Source organism: Mobula hypostoma, chromosome 3 (genome assembly GCF_963921235.1).
Source record: "Mobula hypostoma chromosome 3, sMobHyp1.1, whole genome shotgun sequence".
Lineage (NCBI taxonomy): Eukaryota > Metazoa > Chordata > Chondrichthyes > Myliobatiformes > Myliobatidae > Mobula > Mobula hypostoma.
The window spans coordinates 157299227-157324497 of NC_086099.1; the positions used below are offsets into that span (position 1 = coordinate 157299227).

General features: G+C 41.1%; 1 protein-coding gene across 11 annotated transcripts in view; it reads left to right on the forward strand.

Annotated features, from left to right (window-relative positions):
* Positions 1-25271, forward strand: part of LOC134344347 (tensin-3-like) — a 453918-nt gene that overhangs the window by 327906 nt on the left and 100741 nt on the right. For all 11 annotated transcript variants that reach the window (XR_010017422.1, XM_063043978.1, XM_063043980.1 and 8 more), the window contains 3 exons: positions 5448-5577; positions 6829-6894; positions 11658-11762. Coding sequence is in view for 10 of the 11 variants with exons in the window: in XM_063043978.1 (XP_062900048.1) it covers positions 5448-5577; positions 6829-6894; positions 11658-11762 (301 nt within the window). In the remaining variant the exon portion in view is untranslated. The remainder of the gene's footprint in view (positions 1-5447; positions 5578-6828; positions 6895-11657; positions 11763-25271) is intronic.

A 25271-nucleotide genomic window follows, 5' to 3' on the forward strand; every position in this document is an offset into this window, starting at 1 on the left:
TGAATGTATAGTGGAAAATAAAACAGAGCAAGATTGCAGTACCAGAGGAACAACAGGGACTGCTGTGTACTTTGCTTTATGGAAACATGGTTCACACTTGCCATTTTGGATGCAGCGCTGCAGACCACTGGTTTCACCATACTCTGCAAAGACAGGAGATTGTAGGCCTGGCACTTCTCTCTCCCCCACTCCACCTTTCAAATCTACCCCTCACTTTTTTTTCTCCAGTCTTGCTGAAGGGTTTCAGCCTGAAACATTGACTATACTTTTTTCCATAGATGAAGCCTGACCTGCTGAGTTCCTCCAGCATTTTGTGTGTGTTGCTTGGATTTCCAGCATCTGCAGATTTTCTCTTGTTTGAGATTGTAGTCTTTTAAAGGTAGAGGAGGTGGAGTATGCTTTATGATTAACTCATCATGGTACACAGACATGGTGGTTCTGTCTCAGTCCTGCATACTCAACCTTAAACATCTAGTGGTCAAGTGTGTCCATTTTATCTGCTGAGGGAATTTTCCACCTACAGTCTGGTAGCAGTGTACATTCCACTTCAGACCAATGTCAGGCAGGCTCTGGAGGGGCTGAGCACCATAATCAGCAGTCGTGAAACAGCTCACCCAGATGCCTTTCTTATCATTGTGGGGGATTTCAACCAGGCCAGTTTGAAGAAGTCTCTGAACAACTACCACCAATATATCATCTGTGGAACTACAGGAGCCAACATACTTGACCAGTGTTATGCCAACATCAAGAACTCTTGCCATGCCCACACTTTGTAAAGTCTGATCACCTGGCTGTACCTCTACTCCTGGCATACAAAGACTAACGACTGCAGCAACAATAAACCAGGGAGGTATGGTTGAGGGAGGCAGAGGACTGCTTACGGGACTCGTTTGAATCAATGGACTGGACAATATTCAGAGACACAACTTCGAATCTGAATGAATATGCCACAGTTGTCACCGACTTCATCAGACCTGTGTAGATGAGCGTGTGCTTTCGAGAACATACCGAACATGCCAAAACCAAAAGTTGTAGGTGAACCAGGAGACTTGTAGACTGCTGAGGGCTAGATCTATGGCATTCAAGGTCGGTGACCCGGAACTATACAAGAAGGCCAGTATGACCTAAGAAGGCTATTTAAGGGAGAAAAAACAATTCCAATTGAAGTTAGAGACAGAAACGGATGACGTTAGCTTGGCAGAGTTTGCAAGCCGTTACTTCCTACAAGACGAAACCTAGCACCCTGAATGGCTGTGATGCTTCTTTCACAGATTAACTCAATTGTCTTTTATGCATCCTTTGAAGGGGGGAATAAAACTACACCTGTGCGAATCCCTGCAACATCTGGTGACCCTGATCTCTGTCTCAGAGGCCAACATCAAAACATCCTTCAAAGATGAATCCTCACGAGGCTTCAGGACTTGATTGTGTACGTGGTAGGGCATTGAAAATCTGTGCTAATCGAATAGTGGGAGTGTTCAAGGACATCTTTAATCTGTCACTGCTGTAGTTGAAGGTTCCCACCTGTTTCAAAGGGTGACAATCATACCAAAAAGAGCAGCATGAGCTGCTTCAATGACATTCACCCAATGGAACTCACGTCTACTGTGATGAAGTGCTTTGAGAGGTTGGTCATGGCCAGAATCAACTCCTGTCTAAGCAAGGACATGGACCCTTTGCAATTAGCCTATTGTCACTACAGGTCTACAGCCTTGGATCACCTAGACAGTAGCAAAACTATGTCAGGCTGCTGTTTATTAACTACAGCTCAATGTTCAACACAATCATACCATCACTATTAATCAACAAACTCCAAAACCTGGGCCCTGTACCTCCATCTGCAACTGTATCCTTGACATCCTCCCAGGGAGACCATTAGTTAGTGTGGATCAGAAATAAAATCTCCACCTTGTGGACAATATACACTGCCACACCTCAAGGGTGTGTGCGTAGCCTACTGCTCTACTTTTTCTACACCCACGACTTTGTGACGAGGCACAGCTCGAATGTCAGCTGCCATTGGCAGAATTTCAGACAGTGATGAGGAGGAGTACAGGAGCAATAAAGATCAGCTGGTTGAGTAGTGTCACAACAACCAACCTGCACTCAACGTCAGCAAGACCAAGGAATTGATTGTGGACTTCAGGAAGGGGAAGTTGAGGGAACACACACCGATCCTCATTGAAGGACCAGCAGTGGAAAGGGTGAGCAGTTTCAAGTTCCTGGGCGTCAACATCGCTGAAGATCGTACAACATATTGATGCAATTACAAAGAAGGTATGATAGTAGCTATATTTCATCAGGAGTTTGAGGAGACTTGTTAAGTCACCAAAGACTCTCGCAAATTTCTACAGGTGCACCATGCAGTGCATTCTAATAGGTAGCATCACCATCTGTTATGGAGATATCACTTCATAGGATCGGAAAACACTGTAGAAAATTGTAAACTCAGCCAGTTCCCTTGTGGGAAGCTTCAAAAGGTGATGCCTCAGGAATGTGTCATCCATCATTAGGGAAACCCATCACCCTCTTCTTATTCCTACCAAGAAGGAAGCACAGGACCCTGAAGGCAAACTGTTTCAGGAACAGCTTCTCACCCTCCGCAGTCTGATTTCTGAGTGAGCAATGAGCCCATGAACAGTACTTCAGACTACAGTTCAAGGTTCTGAAAGAGGTAGCTGAAGAGATCATGGAGATCATTGGTAATGATTTTCAAGTATCACTAGATTCTGGAATGGTTCCTGAGGACTGGAAAGTTGCAAATGTCACTCCACTCTTTAAGAAGGGAGGAAGGCAGAAGAAAGGGTCTTATAAGCCACTTAGCATGACTTCAGTGTTTGGGAAGAGGTAGGAGTCCTTTATTAAGCATGAGTTTTTGGGCTACTTTGAGGCACATGATAAAATAGGCTAAAGTCAATATAGTTTCCTTAAGGGTAATCTTGCCTGACAAATCTGTTGGAATTCTTTAAGGAAATAACAAGCAGGATAGACAAAGAGTGAGTTGATGTAATTTACTTGGATTACAGAAGGGCTTTGATAAAGTGCCACACATGAGGCTGCTTAACAAGATGAGAGTCCATGGTAGAAAGACATTAGCACAGATCAGGGATTGGCAGACTGGCAGGAATAAATGGAGCCTTTTCTAGTTGGCTGCCTTTCACTAATGATTTTCCACAGGAGTCAGTACTGGGACCACTTCCCTTCATGTTACATGTCAGTAATTTGGATGATGGAGAAGTTTGTGGGCAATACAAAGATATGGGAGGGGCAGGTTTTGCTGAAGAAGCAGTGAGTGTGTATTGGGAAGATTAGGAGATTAGTGTGCACTTACGAAGATTGAGAGAATGGGAAAGAAGTGGCAAATGGACTCTAGAGTGGGCATGCACTTTGGTAGAAGGAATAAAGGTGTAGTTTATTGTCCAAACAAGGAGACAATTTCAAAAATCAGAAATGCAAAGGGATTTGGGAATCCTTGTGCAATGTTAGCATTCAGTTTGAGAGGACTAAAATATAAAAGCAAAAATGCAATGCTGAGGCTTTATAAGGCATTGTTCAAACCACACTTGGAGTATTGGGATCAGTTTTGGGCTCCTTATTTAAGAAAAGATGTGCTGGGATTGGAGCGGGTCCATTGAGGGTCATGAGAATGATTCTGGGAATGAAAGGGTTAATCTATGAGGAGTGTTTGATGGTTCTGGGCCTGTACCAGCTGGAGTTTGGAAGAATCTAATTGAAACCTATCAAATGTTGAAAAACCTCGATAGAGTGGATGTGGAGAGGATGTTTCCTTTAGTGGGTGAGTCTAGGCATAGCCTCAGAATAGAGGGATGTCCATTTTGAGCAGAGATGAGAGGAAATTTCTTTAGACAGGGGGTGCTGTAAAATTTATTGCCACAGACAACTGTGGGGGCTAACTCTTTTGAGTACATTTAAAGCAGATGTTGATAGGTTCTTGGTTAGTCAGGGCATCAAAGGTTCTGGGGAGAAGGCAGGAGAATGGGGTCGAGATGGATAATAAATCAGTCATGATGGAATGATGGAACAGTCTCGAAGGCAAATGGCCTAATTCTGCTCCTGTGTTTTATGCTCTTATGGGCTTTATGAGGAGAGGATGAGAACAGCGGAGCACAAAGATGATGAGATGAAGTTAGTAACAATGGCAGAGTGAAAGCCAAGGTTAAGGAAATATCGGAGAGATCCGAGTGACACCAGTGTAGAAAGTTCCTTCATTAGAGTAGATTCCATAGTAATGGAGGAATTAGGACAATTGAATTGAGTCTGCAGGAAATAGTATGGAATCTCAAGCGTAGTCAAGGTGGAATGGCCGTGAGAATCCATGAATTTGCAATGGACGTTTCTTTCCTGAAAGGGAATGGAATATTCAGAGATGGACCATGTGAAACTGAGAGCATGTCACAAATTGGCAGCAAAATTAGAAACAGGTTTTTGAGCAACTTATATATGTACAAATATATGCAAGGAAAAAACAAGTATACAGGTAAGAAGCAGCACCAATAGATTTATCAAAGTGTTTGAAAGTGAGATGAAGGAGCAATCCACCTTAGGAGTGAAACAAGGGCACCCACAAAGAGACGGGCATAGTATGGACGTATACATACTTCTGCAGCTATATCTTTCAGTGGAGCTGAAGGAAGTTCCAATGTGTGAATGAGTGTAGTCGGACAAATGTGTGTGCTGGTTGAGGGGAACTGTGTTTAATGACAAAGCAGTGTGCCCTCAAATAATCTTAAGAGAAGTGTGGAGCAATTGTATATCCTTGGGGGAAATAAATGGGTAAAGTTTTTGGGGAGGAAGTGTTTTTAGGGAGTAGATTGTCATAAGATAGATGAAGATGTTATAAAATAAAATTGAACCATGTGAATATCTACAGGCTGGAATTGACTGAAACTCTGAAGATGAAAATTGCAACAATCTAGATTTAAAGATGTAGCTGGGCGTGGTAACTGTGCAGAAGGGTAGTGCAAGAGGAAGTCTGCATCTGTGGGAGAAGTTTTTCCACACGTGGAGTCAGTGCAGCTGTTGAATAAGAGTGTAAAATGGTTAATTTTCACGTAGTTCAACTTTTCCTCTATTTGTATTTTTATATGATCACCTAAGCATATTGTATACGTGTAATGGTTCGGTGAATTTTCCAGTAATGTATTTTTCTGGATGCTTAGTTTTTTTTTGCAGCTTATGTCAGGATACATAAACCTGACTGTTTCACAAGCTGCCTCTTATTACTGGATTGTGCTAAAATTGCAAGAATTACGCCTCATTCTTGACTTCCAAACAACCTTTGGATTGCAAAATCACCAGGATCCAACACACCCAACAGTAGTTCATGTTGTTGTAACTCCTATTGAAATGTGAGCGTTATATTTGCGTTTAAGATTCACTTTACAGTAATATTACTTATTCATTTCTACTAAATTAATTGATTACAGGTGAAATGCTACCACAAGAAGTACCGTTCAGCCACGAGAGATGTCATATTCCGGCTTCAGTTTCACATCGGCTCTATTCAGGGCTTTGGATTTGTGTTTGGGAAAGAAGACCTTGATAATGCCAACAAAGGTGAGCTGATAGACTATCTACCATTACTAGTCATAACTGAATGGAATACAGATGTGGCCAATAAGTGTTGAACTTAAGGCTTTTCCTTTCTCTAAATACTTTCCCAGAGAGGAGGACTGAAGGCTGTCACCTTAATTATTCTTGCAATTAGCCAATGTTATTTACTCTAATCCCGGTATTCGCAGTTCACTTGCAAGACTCATGATTTTGCCTTCTATTTATGGATGATTGTAATTCTGTTAAATAATCAAGAGTTGACAATTTTGTTTTGCTTCCTTACCTTCATAGCACAATTCTGGTTGGTATGTTTTGGAGGAATCTTGAGATGATGGGAAAAATCATATATTTTGTACATATGTCCATAAGACTTTTGATATTTAAGTTTAAAGGTACTTATTTTTCTCAATGCAATATTTTAAAGGGTCATTCTCAGTGCAAACCATTGGGGGAAGAACATTAATCCCAAAGAAGGTCTTTAAAAAAAAAACACTCACATTAAAGAAAATATGCAGCATTACTTGATGTATTCTAAAATAGGCGATACTACTGGTTAAAGACCACAAGATAACAGGATCAAACAACAGGAATTCTGCAGATGCTGGAAATTCAAGCAACACACATAAAAGTTGCTGGTGAACGCAGCAGGCCAAGCAGCATCTCTAGGAAGAGGTGCAGTCGACGTTTCAGGCCGAGACCCTTCGTCAGGACTAACTGAAGGAAGAGTTAGTCTTGACGAAGGGTCTCAGCCAGATAACAGGATCAATTTGTTTGATATATGATTGCTTTAACATATTCACAAACATAATTTTTCTGTTCAGTTCTGATTTGCCTTTCTCCTTAAGATGCAAAAGATGATTTTTTTGCCACAGAGCAAAATAGTTGCACAGCACAGAAACAGACCATGTACGTGGATTTCCTTTGTTTGCATTTGGACTGGCATTGTTTTCTGCCTTGCCAGTTTAAGTGTCTGACTGAATGCCTAATAAATTTAGTAATTGTATATCTGATTCCAGCACCTCCTCTGGCAGTGAGTTGTGAATATCAGCTTTGGAAAATGGAAAATTGCCTTTAGATCTCTCTTAAATCTCCTTACCCTCATCCTTAAGATTTTTCACTTGTGTCTTTTTATTACCCTGTCTTAAAAAAATGTTTTTGATTAATGTGTGTTAAATAGGCTAAAATAGAACACCTTGTCTGAATGAAAATGATGTGAGTGTCTGGTCAATTATTTCTCTGTTGCTTTTATTCTAGATGACAGGTTTCCTGAATATGGGAAGATTGAACTGGTGTTCTCAGCTAGCCCAGAGAAAATACAGGGTATGTGCAATCATTTATTGTGTTTTTTTTCTCTTTTTTATTATTATGTGTAGTTGGAATATGGTGCTGGAGCAGTGGGGACATAACTGGTTTCACAAAAATCTAGATACCCAAGTGCAAATCCCATCATGAAAACTGTGGAATGGAAATTCAGTTGATAATCTGTAATTTGGGAAAAAACAAGACCTTGTATTGGTGATGATGATCGTTAAAGCCTGAGATTGTTGTAGAAACCCACCTGGTTCGTTAATGTACATCAAGAGGAAATGTTGCCCTTCTCTGTGCTGGCCTCACTTAGGACTCCCCAGCTGGAAGCCATTCTGTCAGGGATGATTAGTAAATGTTGTCCTTGTCAGATACAAAATAATGAATGATTTTAAGGTGCTTTCAGAAATATGGATCAAAAGAAAGGTCATGGAATGTCTTGTAAAGGGGTGGCAATTGTTGATTATTCAGTGAGACATAATATCTCCTTGTTTCAGCTTGATATGCTTGCGTTGCTTGAATTGATGTAGACATGACAGACATCCATCTCACAATTAAAGTAGCAATCCAACTTCATGTAAATGGATAACACCTGCATATCGTTCTGGATCAGTCTAATACATCCCTACATATTAAATAACTTGGATACTATTGAAGTTATTGGTCTTTCTTTTTGATGGACAAATACTTTCTCTATCGAATGTTCTTGCTTTCCTTAAAGCTTTGAAGTGTGTAGCTGGGGTGGCATGGTAGTATTGCAGTCAGCATGTTGCTTTTCCGTGCCAGTGATCAGGATTCAATTCCTGCCATTGTCTGCTAAGGAATTTGTACGTTCTCCCATGACCGCGTGCATTTCCTCTGGGTGCTCGGATTTCCTCGCACATTCCAAAGACATACGGATTAGTAAGGGTTGGCAAATTATGACTGCACTGTTCCCACACTCGCTTTCAAAGTTCAAAAGAAAGTACATATATGTCATTATATACAACCCTGAGACTCTGTTGGTCATTGATTCAAACGACCCTTTTCACTGTATGTCTTGATCTCTCGATTTGCATGTGAGAAATAAAGCTTATCTTTCATCTTTAAATTCAGGGAGGGCAGAAAGAGGTGGTCAGTTTCCTTAAAAGATTTTTTAGGCCTTTTGTCAATGATCCCCAGAGTTGATCCCACCCAACTGCACATATCTAGGTTAATGAAAGGTAATCTCAAATTTCATGTGTTAAATTGCTTTGACTCAGTGCTGATAACAAAGTCTGCAACAAAATTGTCTGTTTTTATAGAGTCATATACAAATAGGAAAGGTTTAGAGGGATATTGACCAACTACAGGGAAGTAGAACGAGGTCAAGTAGACAACTTGGTCAGCATAGAGAAGTTGGGCTGAAGGATCAGTTACCATGTTATGTGACTCTATATATCAGGCACGTCAGCCCACTAAGTACCCAGTTACACTAATCCCAGACTAATGATGCACTAGTCAAGGTCCCATATCGGAGGTTGGACAAGAAGGTTCATTCACTTGGCATTCAGGATAAGGTAGTAAATTCTATTCAACATCGGCTTTGTGAGGAAAGCTGGAGAGTGGAGTAGATGGTTGCTTCTTTGATGGCGGGCTGTGATTAGTGGAGAGCTGCAGGGATCAGTGCTGGGTCCTTTGTTGTTTGTCATCTATATCAACGATCTGGATGATAATGTGGTAAACTGGATCAGCAGATTTGCAGATGGCACCAAGATTGGGGGTGCAGTAGAGAGTGAAGAAGTGCAGCGTGATCCGGACCAGCCGGAAATATGGGCTGAAAAATGGCAGATGAAATTTAATGCAGACAAGTGTGAAGTGGTGCATCTTGGAAGGACCAACCAGGGTAGAACTTGCACAGTGAATGGTAGGGTACTGGGGTGGGCAGTAGAACAGAAGGATTTGGGAATACAGGTCCATATTTCCTTGAAAGTGACTTTATAGGTAGATAGGATATTAAGAGAGTTTTTGGCGCATTGGCTTCCATAAATCAAAGTAATGAGTACAATAGTTGGAATGTTATGCTGAAGTTATATAAGACAGTGAGGCCTAATTTACAATATTATGTGCAGTTCTGGTCAACTACCTATGGGAAAGATATCAATGAGATTAAAAGAGTACAGAGAAAATTTTCAAGGACGTTGCTGGGACTTAAGGACCTGAGTTCTAAGGAAAGATTGAACAGGTTTGGACTTGATTCCCTGAAGCATAGGAGAATGAAGCAAGAGTTGAAAGAAATACAGGTTGGGTGAGATGAGAACTAGAGGTCATAGGCTAAGGGCAAAATGTGAGCCGCGTAAATGGAAGATGAGGGGAACGTCTTCACCCAGAAGGTGGTGTGAATGTGGAACAAGCTGCCAGTGCCAGTGCAAGTGGTGGGTGCAGGTTCAATTTCAGCACTTAACAGCCAGGTGCTGAAATGATGCGACTAGGCAGAATAATAGTTCAGTATGGACTAGATGGGCCAAAGGGCATGTCTCTGTGCTGTAGTGCTCGATGACTCTCGATCACTAATTCTATTTTATTTTCCCCACACTCTAATCAACTCCTCCCTGATTCTACGACTCGCTTATACATTAAATGGAAATTACAGTGGCCCATTAACGAACTAACCTGTACACCTTCTGTACATCTTCAAGATGCCGGAGGAAAACAGATAACTCAGAGTCACAAGGAGAGCAAGTCAGCTTTACACAGGCCAATATTGCACCCAGGTTGCTGGAGCAGTGAGATGTGTTACCTGGAGGTTTGCTGATACACTTACGTGCATAACAAAGTGTAAATCACTAAGTTTGTTGGACAGTTCTCCCACTCAGGCATTGATGAGAATTGATCCAACTAAGACTACTTGGTCTTGTCCCAAAGCATTTTTATTCCTGTGATTAATCTTCACAGTAATTATTTAAATAGAGTGGCTTGCTGTGCTCATTTATAGTCAACAGTACAAGAGGGACTTCAGTCACATATTCTCCATACCAGATAGATACTGGAGGATTTTCTGGATATTGCGGCTGAGCCAGTGGGGTATTTGCAACAAGACATGCTTTGAGATGGTTTTTCTGCTGCTGCTTCAGAAATTAACCGATTTATTGAACTTAAGTTTCTGATTTTCCATGGTTAATCCCGAATTCTTGACTTGCAGCTGCAGCTCAAGGGCCAAAACAGGAGGCAGACACAATTTTAACGTCTGACTTGTCATTTCCTTTCCAGGACCATGAGGCCTCAAGCATTTAGCACAGTGGGGAAGAGAAATGGAGAGGGTAGCTTGAGACCACATTCTGGGCTTGCAATAGGTGTCAGCCTGGGGAGTAACTTGTCAGCTTGTAAGTTAGTTAACTGAGCTCAGAAGAGAGCAGTGATTTAGGAAGCTTGGGTTCAACAGGAGCCTACCTGAATGTGACCATGTATAGAAAGGAGATTTCTGTAAAGGATGTTAGTGGAAATTGCCTCCTTCAATCTTGGTTCATTGTATAGACATGAATCACTGATGCAGAGAAGTGCACAAAGTAGAATACCCTCCCTGCAATCTGTCTTAGGGGAGAAAATGTATGTGCTTGCTTAGAAACATGTTAATATGCATACATTGGAAGTGATTAGAGTCGTATAGCACTACAGCATAGAAACAGGACCTTAGGTCCATCTCTAGTCCATTTTAAACTATTCACCTACCTCGTTCCATGCACCTGAACCATAGCCTTCCACACCACCCCCCCCCCCATCCAGGAACAATCAAATTTCTCTTAAATGCTGAAAGCTAACCCGCTTTATTACCTGTTTCAGCCTGACCTGCTGCCCGATTGCAATTTCATCATCTCTCCCTAGTATTTATTTCATACAGCTGTAATCATTTTGATGATCATGGCCCAAGTTAAGGTGATGTCCCAATCAAAAAAAGTACCTGGTGATGAAACAAAACAGGAATTAGGAACCAGTGATGTTCCCTGGCTGTCTTCTGTCTCTTCCAGCTAAGCTTTCTGGTCAGCAATCTTTTATAAAACTGCTCTTTGGAAAGGTTTCTGTTGCCTTTTTAGAGCTGAGGCTGGACATAATTTCATAGCTGTTCTACTGAAATCTCAGTCTGGTTTAAAAGCGCAGGGTAAGTATTGCTTAACTAGTAAAGCAGTGCATAAGACTGAGGGGCAGGCAGCAAGGAATATTTTGGGCATTTCTCTCAGTGTAATATAAACTTAGCATGGCAAATGAAAAAGGATGATTTAAAATTATGAGTTTTACTATACAAGTTTGACTTCTTTATATTTACATGAAATATTTAGCTTCATATGTTTAAACATAATTTAAATATCTTGCATTTTGGAGCTGACAATGGCCCATGAGCCCCTAATAATGAAACTCTTTATTCAAAAGGAAATGTCGGCAAAGAGACATTTTAGACAGATGTGTGTTAAGCCTAACCCCAAAGTTTTCATTTGAAGTTGTATCCTGTAAATATTCTTTTCCCATGGCATGCAAAAGGGAAACTAACCACAGCTGTGGGTGTGTGCTGACTTTTGTGGGATTCTGGATTAGATACTTCATTAGTACCAACTCTGAAGATTTTTTCTAAGCTTTCCTTTCAGTTTTATTTATTCTCAGAGAGCTGAATCTGCGTTGTGGATAGCATCTCGAAATGAATGTACATTGCAATGTTTTGTCTTTACAATAATAATGCATGGCCAAGTGATTGGACAAAAATGAGTGTTTGTATCTATTGATGAACTATGCTTAATTGTGAGTATAACACTGAACATGTTGCCTCATAGGTTCTGAACATCTCCAGAATGATCATGGAGTAATTGTGGATTATAACACTGCTGACCCATTGATCCGGTGGGACTCCTATGAAACACTCACTGTTGATGGTGAAGGTAAGGCAGGTTGTATTCCATTAGATTTCAATTGGATGACCTTTTTTGTTTCCAGTTCTATTAAGTTTTATCCATTTGGGTACCCTATGTTGCAGTATGTCGTTAATACATTCAGAATAATGGTAAAGTTTAATGGCAGATTCAGAGCAGCTGTGTGATACTTTTACTTTTCTTACATGAACAATAATCAGGGAGTTTGGAAATGGCACTAAGGCTGGTTTGAAAATTCTCAAACTTTCTTTATAATTTGCTGACAAAGTATGTACAATAGGCATAAAACGGGAGAGAATTTCATCCTGTCGGTCTGCTCAGATGAAGGAAGACTCCTGATTCTGTCAACATACCTGACTTCAGTGCAGAATAATGTATGGATGCATTAGAAAGCACAGTCCTACACCAAATTGTAATGAGTCTTCTTCTGAAAAGATGAAAAACTTAATCTAATTTATATTAGCTGACTTATTTGAAAACTGCTTTCTGTGTGCATTCTCTTCTGGTTGGGAATTCATTAAACAATTACTTCCTAAATCAAACTATTAATGCCTGTAAAGTGGGCACAGATCACATTTTTTGCTACAAGGTTTCAACTTACTCAGTAACAACCTGCATAACATAAAGTTTTATCCGTGATTTAATTGGGGTCATCTACTGTATCCAGTTGCTCCCAGTTTGGGCTTCTCTACATCAGTGAGACCCTGATGTAGATTGTGGGACCACTTCACCGAGGTCTTTAATTCCATCTTCCACAAAAGAGTACCCATTTCAATTCAGATTCCCACTCTGACATGTTGGTCCATGCCCTCTACTGTCACAATGAGGCCCAATCTCCGGTTGCAGGAGCAACAACTCATAGCCTTAAAGCCGATAGCATTAAAATTGATATCTGTAATGTCCATTAATTTCTTCTCCCGTCCCCTTCTCTCTTTTTCCATTCCCCATTCTGATACCCCTCTTACCCCTTCTCCTTTCCCCACATGTCCATTATCTTCCTTTGCTGCCCCTCCTCTTTCCCTTTCTCCCATGGCCCACTGTCCTGTCAGATCCCTTCTTTATCACTTCATTCTATCACCTCCCAACTTCTCACTTCAGTCCTCCTTCCACCCACTCACCTTCCCATCACTTGCCAGCTTGCACTCCTTCCCTCTTCCTTTTGAATCCTGGAGCATCAATTGTTTATTCCTCTCTGGCTGCCTAACCTACTGAGTTTCTCCAGCATTTTGTGTCCATTGCACTGAATTTCCAGCTTCTGCAGAATCTCTTGTGTTCACTCAATTTTTTAGAGGTACTTTCATAGATTAGATTAGATTCAACTTTATTATCATTGTGCCAAGTACAGATACAAAGCCAATTAAATGCAATTAGCATCTGACCAGAAGTGCAAAAGAATAGTATTATTTACAAAATAACTGCGAATATCTTACCAATAGAAAATTTATCCATGAATTTCATTCAATTACTTTTTGGAGTAAAGTGATTCTTCAGGCAAATTGAAACAAGAACACAACAGTATAGAAACAGGCCCTTCGGCCCATCTGGTCTGTGCTGACTGTATACCTGCCTTGTCCCATCGACCTGCACCCAGACCATAGACCTCCACACCCCTCGCATCAATGTAATTATCCAAATTTTTGTAAATGTTGAAATCGAACTCACATCCACCACTTCCGCAGGCAGCTTGTTTCATATTCTCACCATTTACTAAGTGCAGAAATTCCTCCTCATGTTCACCTTTCACCTTTAACTCTTGACCTCTATTTCTAGTCTCACCCAACCTCAGTGGAAAATGTTTTATGTGCATTTACCTTATCTATACTCCTCAAGATTTTGCATACCTCATATCAAATCTCCCCTCATTATTCTATGCTCTAGGGAATGAAGTCCTAACCTGTTCAGCTTTGACTCACCTCAGATTCTCAACATGATTGTAGATTTTCTCTGCACTCTTTCTATCTTACTGACATCTTTCTTGTAGGTAGGTGACCAAAACTGAACAAAACATTCCAAAATAGGCCTCACGAACATCTTTAACAACCTCAACATAACATCTCAACTCTTGCACTCAAGACTTTGAGTTATGAAAGCCAATATGCCAAAAGCTTGCTTTATGACTGTATCTACTTCTGACACCTCTTTCCCAGATCCATCTGTTCTACCGCTCACTATGTAATTCCTTCCCCAATTCATCCTCCCAACATGCAACACCTCACACTTGTATGTACTAAATTCCATCTGCTATTTTTCAGCCCATTTTTCCACCTGGTACAGACCCTGCTGCATGGTTTGATCGTCTTCCTCGCTGCCCTCTACACCCCAATCTGATGAGTTTGCTGATCCAGTTTACCACATTATCATCTAGGTTGTTGATGTAGATGAAAAACAGCAATGGATCCAGCATCGATCCCTGTGGCACTCCACTGGTCACGGGCCTCCAGTCAGAGAGGCAACCATCTACTACCACTCTCTGGCTTCTTCCGCAAGCCAATGTCTAATCCAATTTATACCTCATATTGGATTGAAAGCAACTGAACTAACCTCCCATGTGAGACCTTGTCAAATGCCTTGCTAAAGTCCATGTAAACAATATCCACTACCTTGCCTTCAACAACTTTCCTGGTACCTTCCTCAACAAAATGTATAAGTTTAGTTATATACGACCGATCATGCACAAAGTCATGTGGACTATCCCTTATCAGTTCTCGCCAATCCAAATACTTGTATATTGGGTCCCTTAGATTACATACCAATAACTTACCCACTATTGCTGTCAGGCTTTAATTTTCTGGCTTTTTCTTACAACCTTTCACAACAGATAGCATTAATTATCCTTCAGTCCTCTAACACCTTACCCATGGCAATGGATGTTTTAAATATCTCCGTTAGGGCCCCTGCAGATTCTGCACTAGCCTCCCACAGGGTCTGGAGGAACATCTTGTCAGGACCTGGGGATTTACTCACCTAATTTTCCTCAAGACAGCAAACACCTCTTGCTTTGTAATTTCACTGTTGCTGCTTTGCCTCCATTCTATACACTCGGTGTTTGTCTCCAAAGTAAATACAGATGCAAAAAATCCCATTTTATGATCACCCTTATCTCTTTCTGCTCCATGCATAGATGACCACTCTGATCTTCTAGAGGCCCTATTTGACCCTTGCTATCGCTTTGCTTTTAATATATCTGAATAAGCCCTTGGGATTCTCCTTTACCTTGTCTGCTGGAGCAACCTCATGTCTTCTTTTAGCCGTCCACAGTGTCCAAGGGAACACCTTGCCAGGCGCTGGGGGTTTATCTATCTGAATTTGCCTCAGGACAGCAAAGACCTCCTCCTCTGTAATCTGTACATGGTCCATGACCTCACTGCTGCTTTCCCTCACTTCTATAGATGTGTCCATCTCCTGAGTAAGTATAGATGCAAAAAAATCCATTTAGGATCTTCCCAAATTTCTTATGTCTCCATGCATAAATGTGCCAGTATTTTGTACAATGACAGCAAAGTAATTTAGCTGCAGTATGTGTCACCTTTCAAGATGAACATGTTACATAATTACATGAATATAAAACTAAATTAAAATCTATGCACAATAATGTAAAACTAATGAAATATGAGGCATGGGCTGCTCATATATGACATATAAGGAAACTGAAACAGTGACTTGACAGATTTAATCTGGATTCTGATCTAATGTCAGTGTCAATCCATCCTATCTTTTAAATTGTGTTTACTTTTAAATAAATAAACATGAACAACCTTACAGCTAACAATGCTGTAGGGCTCTACATGGGCACTTTCCTATCAGAGCAGTGGGAAAGACTTCATTGCTATTTGAACATTAAACTGATTGTGCATCTAAAATGGGCCTTACTTTTTGCTTGAATCGTTTATGCCATTGAAAATCTTTCTTTGTGGCACTGAGGTTTTGTAATTAACAGCCTTTCAGTTGAGGTGTATATTGTTGGAATTGGAGCTCCCTTTTTTGCACACGTGCTTCTGAAGGACAGAAGGACATAAAATAAATGGAAGGACATGAAGCCAGTTAGCCCATTTTACTAGTTGTTAAAAATGAGTAGTGATCTTACTGAGTGGGCTCTATGTATTCCATCAGATCACTGCTGACCTATAACATTAGCATCACTTTCCTGCACTCTTCCTCATAACCCTCGATTTCTTTAATATTCAAAAATCTGTCAATCTCCATCTTGAATATGCTCAGTAACTAATCTTCCACAGCCCTCTTGGGGAGAGTACTCCAACGGTTTACCTCTCTTCAGGTGATGACATTTCATGTCGTCACCATTCTGAAAGGCCGGTCCCTAATTTCCAGACTGACCCTTCTTGTCTCACTTAGCAACAGATACAAGAGACTGTGCGTACTAGAATCTGGAGTATGAACTCCGCTGGTCGAACAGCACCTGTGTGAGTACTTCAGGTTGAAATCTTGCATCAATCCCAAATGTTGATGGTTCCTTTCATCTCGTAGATGCTGCTTGACCCACAGAGTTGCTTCAGCCAAATGTTTGTTGGAGGAGATGCATGTTCTCTTCTTCTATTCTGTCAGTCTCCGAGAGAATTTTGTATGTTTCAATGAGATCATCTTGTGTTCTTCTAAATTCAAGAGAGTATAAGTACAGTCAGTCCTCAAAGAATAAACAAGCCAACCCAAGAATCAATCAGTGAAACTCCTTTACACTTCCTCTATCTCAAATGTATGCTTCCTTGGGTAGGGTAATGTATGGGGTGGAAACATCTGCATAATTCACAACCACCAACATTGAGTTGGGCTCACTTTGAGAGACTGGTCTGATGTGATGACATAATGACGTAAACTTTTTTTTTAACCGTGCTCTATGTTCTGTGTTTGGTTGACAATGAAGTGACTTGTTATGGTTTCCCTTAATCTTAAAATACCTCTGTCATTTTACTTATGAAAACCTACAGTTTGGTAAGGAGACCTCTGCATAATATTTTATCAAGATATCTTTTCTCTTTCACTCAAATCCTTTTGTGTTTTCCTCTTTGTATTCTTTGTTGCGTGCTATACCTGGAATTTATGTTTAAGATGATCATGATGATAACCTAACCCCAGTAGAATAAAATTACCTTTGTGATGAATGCTACTTCTGGCATTCAGTGGTTAGGTCCTGACTGTCAGAGTAGGTCAATGACCTCACAGGGTTAGACAAGATAACAAGGGCAAATTTTAATTTGAGGAATTGTGATGACAGATTGTGACCACCTCGATCTCCATGCCATATGCATGTGTCAAGACTGCAAGATTTTTCCTTCCCCATGCTGCTCTCCTACGGACTGCCACAGAGAAAATGAACAGGAGACCTGCAGGAAATATTTGTTCACTTCGCTTGTTAAGAAATGCTTTCAAGCCCTTGAACTGCTTTTCATGTGACAACACTCAGAAAGCCTTCACATATCACTTTGTTTCTAAAGAAGCAGCCACAACCAATGACAATGATATGCAGTCTCAGTCTGCAAAAAGACATGTTGGACACCGCCATCCAGCTGCCTCAAAACTGAGATGGAGCATAGTTGCACTCTTCCAAGGCAACGGCACAAGATGGAAAATCTGTTGAAAGGAATCTAGGTTTGATAGGATCCACGTGACATAATTCAGAGCGAGGATATGTGGGCCAGGAGGAATTATAGAATATTTCCCAAATGCCAATCATGATGAACAGCGAGTCATTCAGGCAATCTGCTGCTGAAGTTATTTTAGCTATTTCACACAGCAGAGCGAAGCACAGCAAGCATAACAGTGACATTTCAGCAGGCCATCATCAGCAAAGATCTGAACTTCTGCAAGAAGAGCCTTTGAGTATTGCAGTAAAAGCTGATCTTCCTGATGATGGAAAATGCCCTGGATACTCATTGTTGTGGCCACTCCATGCATGTAACCTGTGACTTACAGTTGGCTAATGCTCTAAAGAGTTTGAAAATGGCTATAGGATCTAAATTTATCCATTCACACAGAATGAGGCCATTTGGCCCATTGGGTCTGTGTCAGCTCCTGAGGGGGAGGCATTATCTTTTGTCCCATGTAACACAAACAAAACACTGGAGGAACTCAGCAGGTCAGGCAGATTCCATACAGGGAAATGAACAGTTTGCGTTTTGGTCTGAGGCCCTTCATCAGCATGGGAAAGAAAGAAAACAGAAGCCAGAATAAAGGCAGGGGGTGTTGGGGGGGGGTGGGGTGGGAAGATGAGCTGGCTGGTAATAAGACCATAAGACATAGAAGCAGAATTGGGTAATTTGGCCCATCAAGTCTGCTCTGCCATTCAATCATGGCTGATCCTTTTATCCCTCTGCCCTGAAACCTTTGATGCCATGTTCAATCGAGAACCTGTCAAGCTCTGCCTTAAATACACCCAACAACTTGGCCTCCTCCGCTGTCTGTGGTAATAAATTCCACAAATTCACCACCCTCTGGCTAAAGAAATTTCTCCACATCTCTGCTTTAGATGGACCCCCCTTCTATCCTGAGGCTGTGCTGTCTTGTCCTTGACTCCCCCACCCTGGGAAACACCCTTTTCACATCTACCCTGTCAAGGCCTTTCAACATTCAAAAGGTTTCAGTGAGATCCCCCCCCCCCACCCAAACCTTCTAAATTCCAACCAGTACAGACTCAGAGCCAGCAAACGTTTAATAACACTTTCATTCCCGGAATCATTCTTGTGAACCTCCGCTGAACCCTCTCCAATGCCAACACATCTTTTCTTAAATGAGGATCCCAGAACCGCTCACAATACTCAAAGTGAGACCTTACCAGTGCCTTACAAAGCCTCAGTATCACATCCTTGCTCTTGTATTCTAGACCTCTTGAAGTGAATGCAAACATTACATTTGCCTTCCTCACCACCGACTCAACCTGCAAGTTAACCTTTATGGTGTTCTGCGCAAGGACTCCCAAGTCCCTTTGCATCTCAGATTTTTAGATGTCTCCCTGTTTAGAAAATAGTCTGCACATTTATTTTTAACTATCAAAGTGCATGTAAGACCATAAATTTTCCAGCATTGTATTTCATTTGCCACTTTCTTGCCCAATCTCCTAATCTGTCTAAGTCCTTCTGCATCCTAACTGTTTCGTCAACACTACCTGCCCCTCCACCAATCTTTGTATCATCTGCAAATTTGGCAATAAAGCCATCTTTTTCATCATCTATATCGTTGATAATTCAGCATAAAAAGAAGTGGTCCCATCACCAACCCTTGCAGCAAACCACTAGTCACTGCCAGCCAACCTGAAGAGGTTAGTTTTATTCCCATTCGCTGCTTTCTTCCAATCAGCCAATGCTTTAAATATGCTAGAATCATTCCTGTAATACCATGGGGCTCTTAAGTTGATAAGCAGCCTCATACGTGGTACCTTGTCAAAGACCTTCTGAAAATCTAAATATACGACATCCATTGCATCCCCTTTTACTGTCCTGCTTGTAATCTCCTCAAACAATTCCAAAAGGTTCATCAGGCAAGATTTTCCCATGCTGACTTTGTCCTATCTTGTCCTGTGTCTCCTGGTGCTTCATAACCTCATCCTTAACAATTGACTCCAACCACTGAGGTCAGGCTAACTGGTTTATAATTTCCTTTCTGCTGTCTTCCTCCTTTCTTAAAGAGTGGAGTAACATTTGCAATTTTCCAGTCCTCTGGCATCATGCCCGAGTCCAATGAATTTTGAAAGATCATTACTAATGCCTCTACAATCTCTAACGCTACCTCTTTCAGAACCCTCAGATGCAGTTCAGCTGGTCCAGGTGACTTACGTGCCCTTGGGTCTTTCAGCTTTCAAGCACCTTCTCTGTTGTAATAGTAACTGCACTCACTTCTCTTCCCTCACACCCTTCAACATCTGGCACGCTGCTAGTGTTTTCCACAGTGAAGGCTGATGTAAAATAATCAGTTAGTTCATCTGGTAGCTCCTTATCCCCTGTTATTATTTCTCCAGCCTCATTTTCTAGCGGTCCTATACCCACTCTCATCTCTTATATTTTACATACTTAAAAAAGCTTTTACTATCCACTTTGATATTGTTTGCTAGCTTGCTTTCATATTTCATCTTTTCCCTCTAAATGATTCTTTTATTTGCTTTCAGTAGGTTTTTAAACGTTTGCCAATCTTCTATCTTCCCGCTATTTTTTGCTTTGTTGTATGCCTGTCCTTTACATTAGCTTTTGATTTCCCTTGTCAGCCACAGTTGTACTATTTTGCCATTTGAGTATTTCTTCATTTTTGGAATACATCTGTCCTATACCTTCATCATTTTCCCCAGAAACTCACACCATTGCTGCTCTGCTATCATCCCTGCCAGCATGTCCTTCCAATTTACTTTGGCCAACTCCTCTTTCATACCACTGTAATTTCCTTTCCTCCACTGAAATACTGTTATGTCAGACTTTACTTTCTCCCTATCAAATTTCAAGTTGAACTCTTTTGTATTCACTGTCTCCTAAGAGTTCTTTTACCTTAAGCTCCCTAATCATCTTTAGTTCATTACATAATGGCCAATCCAATATAGCTGATCCCCAGGAGGCTCAATGACAAATTGCTCTAAAAGCTATCTCGTAAGCATTCAATAAACTCACTCCCTTGAGATCCATTACCAACCCGATTTTCCCTATCATCAGACTGCACACTATCTTTGTTTTTTTACGATATGCCCTATCCTGTGTCCCTTCACTCTGGTTCCCACTCTCCTCCAAATCAGCTTAAACCCTCTCCAACAGCTCTAACAAACCTGCTGTGAGAATATTGGTCCCCCTGGGTTCAGGTGCAACCCGTCACTTTTGTACAGGGTTATACCTGCCCCAGAAGTGATCCCAATGATCCAAGAACCTGAAGCCCTGCCCCCTGCATCAGCTTCTCAGCCACACATTAGTCTGCCAATTCATCCTGTTTCTAACCTCACTGGCATGTGGCACAGGGAGCAACCCAGAAACTACTACCCTGGAAGTCTTGCTTCTCAGCTTTCAACCTAGCTCTCTAAACTCTCTCTTCAGGACATCTTTCCTTTTCCTTCCTGTGTCATTGGTACTAATAAGTGGCTGTGGCTGTGATCTGAGATGCCCCTGACCCTGGCATCAGGGAGGCAACATACCATCAAGGTGTCCCGTTCACATGCACAGAATCTCCCATCTGTTCCTTGGACTATTAAGTCCCCTATCACTACCGCTCCCGCCTTCTCTCTCTTTCTCTTCTGCACCAAAGGACTCATGCTCAGTGCCAGTAACCTGGTTTCCACAGCATTCCCTAGTAGGTCATCCCCACAACAGTATCCAAAACGGTATACTTATTAGTGAGGGGGATGGCCACAGGGGTGCGCTGCGCTGTATTGGGTGAATCCAGATCCAGATGAGGGAAGGAAGATGGACAGGTGGGGTAGGGGGAAGTGGGAATTATGTGAGAAGCTGGGAGGTTATACACAGAAGAGGCAAAGGGTTGAAGGTGCTGAACAAGATGGAATTTGATAGAAGAGGATAATAGACCAATGAATAAAGGGAAGGAGCTGGGGAACTAGGGGGAGGAAGCTGTGGATGATGGGCAAGATGTCAGAGTAGGCAAGACAAAAAAGAAAGGTTAAAGGAGCCAGAGGAATAAGGGAAAACAAGAGGGGGGAGTGGTTACTAGAAGTTAGAGAAATTGAAGTTGATGCTGTGATGTTCAAAGTAAAAAGTAAATTTATTACCAAATTACATATATGTCTCCATATACAACCCTGAGATTTGTTTTCATGCAAGCATACCCAGTCAATCCCAGAAACATAAGAGTCAATGATAAACTGCATCTAAAAGGACTTTTTCTAACATACTGTACACTGTTATGAGGCCAGATAAATACAGTGGCTACATACAGTATTCCCAACAATAAAATTAGTTCAATAAAGAAGAGAAGATGCAGGAAATGCAGTTGGTACTGTCATCTCCATTTCAGATCCGAGACCTTCATGAGAATTCCTTGAAACATCAAATGTCATTGACTAGAAATGTTAATTGTTTGACTTCCACAGATGCTGCCTGACTAGCTAAATCTTATCAGGATTAGTTTTAAAATAATTAGTTATCTGGAATTCATTGTTATTATTGTTAAATAACAGCATGGAATTTAACTATTTCATCAAAAGTAAGGTGGCCTTTCATGTTGTGTAGTAGAGTTGATGTTCCTACTTTTTTTTAAATGTATATTGAAGTTTTTCAGGTGTAGCATGAAACTAGCAGAATGATTCAGATAAGTCTATCTGGAATTATTGAAAGGAGAAGATTTTGCTTTTCTGACATTAAAATGGAAATAGTTTGAGTGTGATCTCAAGTCAGAATCAGAATCAGGTTTATTATGACCAGCATGTGTCATGAAATTTGTTAACTTAACAGCAGCAATTCAATGCACTACATGATACTATAGAAACAAATATACAAATAAATAAGTAAATAGCAGTAACTAATGAACGTATGTTGAATAGACTAAAAGTAGTGCAAAAACAGAAATAATATATATTTAAGAAGTGTTCATGGGTACAAAGACCATTTAGGAATTGGATGGCAGAGGGGAAGAAGCTGTTCCTGAATTGCTGAGTGTGTGATTTCAGGCTTCTGCACCTCCTTCCAGATGGTAACAGTGAGAAAAGGGCATGTCCTGGTTGATGGGGGTCCATAATAATGGACATCATTTTCTGAGGTATCACTCCTTAAAGATGTCTTGGGTACTGTGGAGGCTAGTACCCAAGATGGAGCTGATTAATTTTACGACTTTCTGTAGCTTTCTTCGGTCCTGTTCAGTAGCCTTCCCATACCAGACAGCGTTGCAGCCTTTCAGAATGCTTTCCACAGTACCGCAATAGAAGTTTTCGAGTGTTTTAGTTGACAAACCAAATCTCTTCAAACTCCTAATGAAATGTAGCCGCTATCTTGCATCCTTTATTGCTGAATCGATGTATTGGGATCAGGTTAGATACTCGGAGATCTTGACACCCAGGAACTTGAAATTGCTCCAGCAACACACATCAAAGTTGCTGGTGAACGCAGCAGGCCAGGCAGCATCTCCAGGAAGAGGTACAGTCGACATTTCGGGCCAAGAACCTTCGTCAGGACTTGATGAAGGATCTCGGCCTGAAACGTCGACTGTACCTCTTCCTGGAGATGCTGCCTGGCCTGCTGCGTTCACCAGTAACTTTGATGTATGTTGCTTGAATTTCCAGCATCTGCAGAATTCCTCGTGTTTGCGACTTGAAATTGCTCACTCTCTTCACTTCTGATCTCTCTATGAGAATTGGTTCATGTTCCCTCGTCTTACCCTTCCTGGTCCACAATCATCTGTTTTGTCTCACTGACATTGAATGCTTCTGAAGGGTAAAAATTACACCAGTGCCCAGAAAGAGTAGTATGTACTGCCTTAATGACTATCACTCAGTAGCTCTCACATCTACAGTGATAAAATGCTTTGAGAGGTTGGCCGTGGCTAAAATTGACTCCTGCCTCAGCAAGGACCTGAACCCAATGCAATTTGCCTATTGCCACAATAGGTCTATGGCAGATGCAATTGCAGTGGCTCTTCACACAGCTTTAGATCACCTGAACCATACAAACACCAATGTCAAGATGCTGTTCGCTGACTATAGCTCAGCATTTAACACCATCATTCCCACAGTCCTGATCAATAAACTACAGAACCTGGGCCTCTGTGCCTCCCTCTGCAATTGGATTCCCGACTTCTTAACCAGCAGAATACATCTGTGCAGATTGTTGATAATATCTCTTCCTCACTGACAATTCCAAGTGTGTGCTTGTTTACAGAGAGGAAATTAACTTTTATTTCGGATCTGTTTTCTTTGGAAGCTATAAGTATTTGAATAGGATAGGTCTCCTAAAGCTGATTTGATGCATGTGTACTGTATGTGAAATTATTCAACATTAATTACTAGTAGTGTGAAGATGTATACCTTTATGATATTGCTTCTCATACATCAGTTTTAGTGGCTCATCTTTTGAAAGCACAAGCGTTTGTATTTGATAGCTTCTGTTGACCACTGTGTGATTGAATGGTCAGTGACAAGTTCTTCCCCTCAGTTCCAATCCAGAATTTAAATTTGTTTTTGACTGAAACATTTCTAATAAAAGAAGTAACACAGAGTTTGTATATGCTCAGAAATTTATAACATTTTCATACAGGGACAACAAAAGCCATTATTTCAATTTTCTGTGTCCTGTCACCAATTTTGTCACATTCTCGTGCCAGTCACCGAGGCTAAACAAGTCTGTTGTGATCTGAGAGTGTTAGCTATATTACTGACACTAAATCCACTTCGTTCTCCAAGTCGCCTTAATTTTGGGGCTGTAGGCAACTCTTGAAGGTGTGTGGTATTGATCAGTCCAACAGAGAGCGATGATCTGCAAATGCACCAGAATCGCTAGGACAGTCAGAGTTCCTTAAATGAAGCAACCAGTGATGTATGACAATTTCCCTGAAGCTTGAGGTAAGCAATAGACTCTTCCACTATTGCCTGTCAGGGCCTGAGCTCGTTTCTCATCAGCACCAAATACAACTCATTGAGTTTTTGAAAGAATTGCTCCGGGCACAAATGCTGTAAGATTTTCTGAAATAGCATCCCTGCTTAGTCCCCTTCAGAGCCTTTACTCCTGACAGAGAGAGGGGCATGTATGTAAACTTTACTCCTGACAGAGAGAGGGGCATGTATGTAAACTTTACTCTTGACAGAGAGGGGGGCATGTATGTAAACTTTACTCTGACAGAGAGGGGGACATGTATGTAAATTTTACTCCTGACAGAGAGAAGGGGCATGTATGTAAACTTTACTCCCGACAGAGAGAGGGGCATGTATGTAAACTTTACTCCCGACAGGGAGGGGGGCATGGTATGTAAACCTGAAGGCTTCCTATAGATAAGAGTGATGCTTTGTTGGTCTGTGGTTTGAGGATAGATTGAGGATATGTGTCTTGCCTTCTGAGTTGGGGGAATGGGAAATGTTTGCCTTTTGAGGTTAAAGAGTGAACAGCTATTGTTAAAAAAAAGCTTTCACTTATTTTTTTCAGAGAGACCTCAAGTGTTACTTTTTGAATTTAATGATCAGATTTCAGGAATGATTAATTAGCAGACTTCTTCCACTTTCACTTGTTTAATAGTTTATGGAAAAACACACACACACTCTCTCTCTCTCTCTCTCTCTCTCTCTCTCACACACACACACACACACACACACACACACACAAACTCTAGTAGCTTGCTTTTCTGTTACAAATGAATATGCACCTCTGTCCTGTTATTCAATGGCTACATGCATGTGACTCATTAAGATTCTGTTGTTCTTGACTGAATTTGATAAATAAAGTCACGACTTCTGTTGATCTTTGGCCTACACCTCACTTCAGATCAGTACTCAGGCCTGGTCTCGCCTCAGTTTATTTGATGCTAAAATGCTTGCCTTTGCATTTGAATCTTCAGATTTAATGAATCCAATAGTCTTCTGTCTGACAACTGTAAACTCCTTGC